General features: G+C 35.8%; 1 protein-coding gene across 1 annotated transcript in view; it reads right to left on the reverse strand.

The window, feature by feature from the left end:
• LOC106873192 (unconventional myosin-Va) overlaps window positions 1–7983 on the reverse strand; it is a 147027-nt gene that overhangs the window by 92166 nt on the left and 46878 nt on the right. The window contains 7 exon segments of the mRNA XM_052974378.1: window positions 742–872; window positions 2061–2214; window positions 3355–3488; window positions 3491–3502; window positions 5358–5375; window positions 5377–5414; window positions 6002–6110. Of these exon segments, the coding sequence (XP_052830338.1) occupies window positions 742–872; window positions 2061–2214; window positions 3355–3488; window positions 3491–3502; window positions 5358–5375; window positions 5377–5414; window positions 6002–6110 (596 nt within the window).

Consider the following 7983-nt stretch of genomic DNA (forward strand, 5'->3'; position numbering starts at 1 on the left):
GGCTCCCACTCTGGCATCCGAAACTCGGAGTTTTATCATGGCTACTGAATAAGTGTCACATATTTTTACAAATATCATCATCATCATCATCATCGTTTAACATCCGCTTTCCATGCTAGCATGGGTTGGACGATTTGACTGAGGACTGGTAAAACCGGATGGCAACACCAGGCTCCAATCTAATTTGGCAGAGTTTCTACAGCTGGATGCCCTTCCTAACGCCATATATATACATATAGGAAGTAGGTTAAGGAGGGGATCGACACTTTTGATCCCCTCACCTTTTAGATACAAGTGAGCAGGACTTTAGTAAAGTCTCTTACAGCAGACAAGTCCCTTCCAATGTCAGACACTCACTTGTCTTTTTGGCCCTGCAGAACCCAAGATTGAAGGGAAGAAGTAGCATATAGAACCATAAAACAGAATGAGCTATATTCAACCAGTACCATAAAGACTACCATATATAGAAAGTACTATATACAGACAGTACCACATATAGATAGTACTATAAAGAGACATTACAATATACAGACAGTACCATATATAGAAAGTACTATATACAGACAGTACCACATATAGATTATACTATAAAGAGACATTACAATATACAGACAGTACCATATGTAGAAAGTACTATATACAGACAGTACCACATATAAATAGTACCATATATAAGCAGTACCATACACAGACAGTACCATATACACACAGTACAAAATATAGAGAGAATCATAGAAGAACCTTGATTTTTCCAATAGATATGTTTTCATGTTAGCACCAATGATGTAGTTTTTACTGCCGAAGGCAATTTCAATGTATTTTCCGAATCGGCTGCTGTTGTCATTTCTGATTGTCTTAGCATTTCCAAAAGACTGAAAATATTTAAAAAAAAAAAAAAAAATTTTATTTTTTATAAAAATGAAAACAGAAAAATGAAAAATACGTTTGTTTGTTGGCTTTTAATTATTTGGAGAGGAAATACTGGGTGTATTTTACATGACACCTGCTCAGGTGCTTTTTATGTGATTATGTATTTTTAGAATGACATTGTAGGGTATGTTTGAGAGGCTGGATCAGGCCAGTTTTAACAGAAAACATGTAGAATAGATAATTTTACTGATTGATATATCTCGTTATCATTCATGTGATAATCCTTTCTACTAAAGGCACAAGACCTAATATTTGTGGGGAGAGGGCTAGTTGATTACATCAATCCCCAGTGTGTAACTGGTACTTATTTTATTGACCCTGAAAGGATGAAAGACAAAGTTGACCTCGGTGGAATTTGAACTCAGAACGTAAAGACAGACGAAATACCGCTAAGCATTTTTCCCAGCACGATTATGACTCTGCATCATTTACGTAATACAGGTTGTCGTCGACTTACGACCACAATTGGTTCTGACTGACTGGTCCTAAGTTGATTTGGACATAAGTTGGCCTATAGGTCTATACATAGCTTTGTTTTACATTTTTAAATTCTTAAGGTACATTCTCAAGTAAAAGTCACACACAGCATTCTGTATTATTCTATTATACTGGCATTAGTCAAAAATTTCGGAGTCTCAAGTAGTCATCTTATAAACAAATACGAGGTTGTCTCAATGTCTCAGAGACAGGATAGTCATCCAACACAGTGGAGACTGATACCCAAATCTAAGGGAAGCGTTTGTTGGCTGACATCATCCGAAGATGGGATAATTTCTAAGAAATTAAACCCATTAGATTACAACTGGACTATTTATTATTGCTGCTGGGAATTGCTAGATACATATTTCTGCTTTTTTGAGTGACATCAGTAGCAAGCATCCATCAGCAGCTGTGTGCTATGACAAATTTAGCCTTAGCTGATATAAAAAAAAAACAGTGATTGACAAATCACTGATGTCACAACTGGCCAGAAGTATGGATAAAAATCTGTTATTAGTGATGGAATCAGTATTAGTTTAGAACTGCATTCTGTGTAACACACTTAATGCAGACATACTGTAGAAAGCTTTGAAACTGTGGTATTCGTCTCGAGAAAGTATGACTACAATAGTAACACTTTTTCAACTTACCTCCATAATAGGATTGGATGCCAATACTTTATCGTGGATTGCTGTCTCGGTGGATCCACCCACTCTGGCAAAATAATGCATGGTATGTTTGGCTGAAACAGTCTTTCCTGCACCAGACTCACCACTAACGATGATTGACTGATTCACTTTGAATCTATAAATAGAAATTTTATATACAGTGAACATCATTATTCACATGAGTTATACAAAGGATTATACTGAATATACACACACACATATATATATATATATATATATATATATATATATGCACCTTCTACTATGTTACATAATCACAACAAATATTGTTATACAACTGAGAAAAAAGAAAAGGTTCAGTCCCATGGCATGGCACATTGGGCAAGTGTCTCCTAGTATAGCCCCAAGGCTGACCAAAGCCTTGTGAGTAGATTTGGTACATTGAAAATGAAAGTATGTGCTACTGTCACTTTATCTTGACACTGAGTAAGAGTTGTAAATGAGTACACCTGTCATGCAAGCAGTGTCTTCTATTTCCAATCTTTCATAAGTAAACAAGTCTAGCCATGGGGAAAAATCACCTTGCATGGAAACAGGTAATTATTATTATTATTATTATTGAGTGAGAGAGCAGTGCATGCCATCAAAGTGATACTGCGTAAAAATATACCAAGCCCAGTATCCCCATCATAAATACCAGTCTGATAAGGGTACACCAGGCACATGCATCACAACCATATGTGCGCGAGATGGTGATCTCATATCAAGATAAACAGCACATGGCCTTGCAGGTGGGGCCCAGTTAGAATTCTCTTCAGGTCGAGTAGCCCATCCTGCTCAAAACGTCCTTGAATAAGAGTTGTTTAAGGATGCTTAAAAAGCACCCAGAGGTGAATTATTCAAACCCAAAGAATTCCTCTCAACACATGGCTATGATGCTCCCCCACTACTTCTGCTCATGATCAGAGATGCACATATCGTCAGCCACCGAGGGACATGCTCAACTGGTTAAAGTCAAACAACTGACAAGCAAATCTGTGGCATTGAGCAGAATATTTGCTGTAACCCATCTTTTATACCAAGACAAAACAATGTATATGATAACACTTCCAATCAGTTAAGATATGAAGCCATGAGAGCCAATGCCTGGCACTGCATCAGGGCATTTATTATTATTATTATTATTATTACTATTATTTTAATTATTTAATTCACTCATTTGTCACCCTACAGGTAAATAAAAGAAATCATCATCAATATCATTAACATTCTTATTATTCTTATTATTATTAGTGGTAATAGTGTTTTTTCTCACCTAGTCATCTGGTTGAAAGCTTCTGCAGCGACTGCATATATGTGAGGATCCAGATTTTTTAAGATCTTCTGATAACGGTAGATCTCTAGGGTGGTTTCATCGTAGATATCCACATCTTGATATGGATTGATAGCAACCAGAATAATTCCTAACAAAGAAAGACAATTATTATTATTATCATCATCAACATCATTATTTTTATTACTATTACTGTCCTCATCATCATAATTATTATCATCATCATCATCATCATTATTATTATTATTAATATTGTTACTATTATTATTATAGAAGCTAAGCTCGGGCTTGGTCTTATTCTTGGTAGGATTTACATGGGTAGCGGGTTACTACCTGCAACCTTAGGTATCCACACGTTTTCAGCAGTCTTTTAAGTGCTTGGAACCCTCCAGATCATCCTTGCTGTCCTTAAGAGAAGCTAATATGGATCACCCTCGTACAATACAGTACATTCTATCAGAAACTACACCTTACAGGTATCATTTGCTTTGCATTGGGTTGGTGCATAATTATTGAAGCTTTTTTCCAACAAATTTTATTCAACAAAAACAATAACAATATTTAACAAAAACATCTTTAAATGACGGTCTGACCGTCTGCCAAGCAAATGGGAAGCAGTAATTGAAGTAGATGGTGAATATGCTCCGGAATAATCATTTAACCCATTACCTACCAGTGATCTCATATGAGATCATGTAAAAATTACAAGTTTCGTAATTATCTGTCAATATTTACACATATCTAACCTTTTTTGCTACATCTACTAGGTATATTTCTCTGATATTCAAATGAGGTTTGCTAATTTTTCACCCAATATCTCACTTATTTCTATTTGAAATGTTATTCTGAATTTTTGAAATGTTATTTTGATCATTCCAGTGTGTTTCTAAGGCGGTTTAATGCTAGAAATCAAAGTTTCATAAAAAAATTCCAGTTAATAGAATTATGGGAGGTAGTGGGTTAAAGATGTTTTTGTTACATGTTATTGTTTTTGTTGAATAAAATTTGTTGAAAAAAAAACACGCCACAATAATCATGCACCAACCCAGTAGTATTGGACATAATTTTCTGTATACTTTCTGGTGGTGGCCCTGCTCTGCTGTAGTGAATAATATCATTTCAGTTGCCCCATTCATGCTGGATTTCTTAATCAAGGCCAGAAATAGTACTTTTAGTAATGTTGGTGGAAACATTATATAATGGAGTGAGACAAGTAATTTTTTTTTTTAATTACTGTATTTAGACATGTATAATGTGAGAAATTTAACAAGAAAACATCAAAGTAAAACTGTTGGGAGAGGGATCATGTTATATTGGAGAGTAAGCATTAAATATATTACATATTACTGGCTTCCAGACACCAAAGGTGGGAAAGGCAGGTTGCATTATATTTGAGAAGGCATTGAACTGGAGTAAATATTGCAATTAAAAGTACACCTGTGATGAGATGGATGGTTGATTAGCATAACAATTGTTTCTGGCAAATGGAATCTGATAAACAGAAATAGTGCAGAAGGCCACACACACAGAGTGAGTGAGTGAGAGAGAGAGAGAATTAATGAACAGGTGAAAAAAAACTGATTGGAACCACAGAGTATAATAGACTTATTTCAGCTCAGGTAATACCCAATTTTTCTGGAGTTTTCTTGTCATACAGCTGATGATTCAAATAGGTAACAGAAAAAAAGGTCTCTCTCTCTCTCTCTCTCTCTCTCTCTCTCTCTCTCTCTCTCTCTCTATATATATATATATATATATATATATATATACTGCCTAAGAGTCCATAAAGAATGAAATATGGCCATATTTCATTCCATAATGGCTACCTCTGATGAGTGCAGAGTTACATAATTGGACTGTTACCTAACATTCTTTTGAAACCCGAGTGCGAAACCAATAGGTAAGATCGGCTGTGATGGATACATAATACTGTACACTTCGATTGATATACACATAAATATATAAAGTAACAGAAATTTACTCACCACAATATGTGTAGAATATATTCTTATCAATAAAGCGGACCTTGAGTGTGTGTAGAACTGAAATAGAGATAGAAACAGCTTGATGAAAGATGCCAAACTTGACAAACAATGTGTGTGTGTGTGTGTGTGTGTGTGTATACATACGCAGGTACACAACCACGGTTAATATAAGATCCAGTTGTAGAAACCGTGTGTCAAATCAGATTGGAGCCTGGTGCAGCTCCCTAGCTTACTGGTTCTCAGTCAAATCGTCCAACCCATGCCAGCATCGAAAACAGACGTTAAATGATAATGATGATGGTGATGACGAACAAGATAAACAATGTGTGCTTGTGTGTGTGTGTGTGTGTGTGTGTGTGTGTGTGTGTGTGTGTGTGTGTGTGTGTGTGTGTGTGTGTGTGTGTGTGTGTGTTTGTAAACAAAATAGTCTCACAGCTGGAAGACTGATATATATATATCCTCCACACCACCATCTCAATTTTCACTGTTACCAATCCTACCCACACCATCACTCCTTACACTGAAGCTATAAGTGAAAAGCTCTTTGATCATGCTTTCAGATTAACCCTTTCGACGGGGTGTATTTGTGTGATACAGACACCCACCACCAGCATGACAACCACACACACTCACATTATGCTTACCTTCTGGTTCATTGAGATAATTCAAGGAAGTCAAATCATTGTCTTTAATGAGGTTTGGGTCTCTTAAATGAGGGAGATCCACTTTATTCTTTATCTCGATAGCTTTCTCCTGAAATACAACAAACAAAGAATTAGAGAAAAAAAATGACACCAATAACATTTATTATTTGCCTCAAGGACAACAAATGAGGATACATTACAAAGACAATCAAACTTCTCCTGAAATGCAAGAAAAAAAAATTAAACCTTGATTATTTAATACTTAATTATTTTTATGTAACAGGGTTTCTTAAACATCGAATAACTACAAGAAACCTGTAGAGTAAGACAAAAATCAAAAGGGTTGATTTGTTTGACTAAAACTCTTGAAGGGCATTGCCCCAGCATGGCCACAGTCCAAATAAATACAAGAAATAATAAATCTAAAATAAAAAGAATCAATATTTATGTTGTTTTGGAGGGATTTTTTCATAATCCAGACTTGGTTTGTTTTTGCTTTCTCCAATTTAATCTATTTTGATTTTTTTTCTTTTATTTTTGTTCTATGAAGCATGTGTGTGTGGGTGGGGGGAGGAGACAGATGTTGCCGTTGCTGTTGTTGATGATGGTGGTGGTGGTGGTGTAAACCCTCTCTGACTAATTAACTGGAAAATTCCAGGGTAGTTTATTTAACCAAGTTTCCATCAACATCATCACCATTTACTTCTTACTATCAACCTGTACCTCCACCCCACCCCACCCCTCTCCTCTCCATCACCTACCTCTACCAATTTCACTTCCCACTCTATTGATTCTTATTCCCGGAGTCTAAATATACTGTTCCATCATCCTGTCTTATGCAAAGAACATTAGTCAATTGCCATTTGTACAAATTCCTACAGTCAAGTTAGATTCTCTGCCAGTGATTTGGTGGCCCTTCATACCTAATGATTACATTAATTGAATCGATTGTCTAGCCTTACGACAAAAGACTTTACTAATATTTAGATGTTTGGGGGACAATTTATTATGTAAACAGAGGTGAGATAGTATGATTGGAAAAGAAACAAAAACATGCACAAACATTTATAAATATATATACATATACATACATATACATACATACATACATATATATATATATATATATATATATATATATATATATATATATACTTGGAAAAGAATGCATGGCGTTCGATCATACAATAAAATAAGTAATATATAAATATATGCATATATCCATACATCTATGTATATATCTACATCTACGTCAACTTTACTTTTCATTCTTTTGGGGCCAATAGAATAAAGCACCAGTCAAGTATTGGGGTTGATGCAATCAGTCGACTCCCTTCCCACAAACTTTCAGACTTTGTGCATATAGTAGAAAGGTGACAAAATAAAAAAAAAAAAACGGCTGATCTAGGACGAAAGCACACCAACCACAACAGGACGTGACCAAATAGGAATAGGAAGAGCAGGAGGAGATGGAGAGAAGGTGGAGGTTTAATAGGACTGACGTGCGGAGAATCAGCTGGATTAATCGAAAGCAGCTCTTGTACGGAGTGAACTATAAATAGCGATCAGGAAGAGAGAAATCAATAGGTAATACCACAGTAAACACACTGAACAGTGAACGATTTGTGAGAAGCAATTATTTTCAATGTTGATGAGTATTGATTTGTGTTCACAGCAGAGAAGTAGCGATCACCATCACAGATACACACACCAGTGAGGTTACCAACCTCTGTATGGTCACTGAAAAACTGTCCAAAGACATTCTACTACCTCATACATAAGCGAGGAGTACACCCGCCACCTTTATTTACACGTTATGACACAAAAACGGTCATTTAAAATAAAATCTATCACTGAAAAAGTATTTGCAGAGGTTGGCAATGGCATTAGGAGTAAAAAAAGAAACAAAACGGTTTTCCAAGGAGACTAATTTGGGAGCCAAACTTGTTTTCCAACTTGTGGCAGCTCAAGAGAACAGCTGC

Source organism: Octopus bimaculoides, chromosome 18, assembly GCF_001194135.2.
Source record: "Octopus bimaculoides isolate UCB-OBI-ISO-001 chromosome 18, ASM119413v2, whole genome shotgun sequence".
Lineage (NCBI taxonomy): Eukaryota > Metazoa > Mollusca > Cephalopoda > Octopoda > Octopodidae > Octopus > Octopus bimaculoides.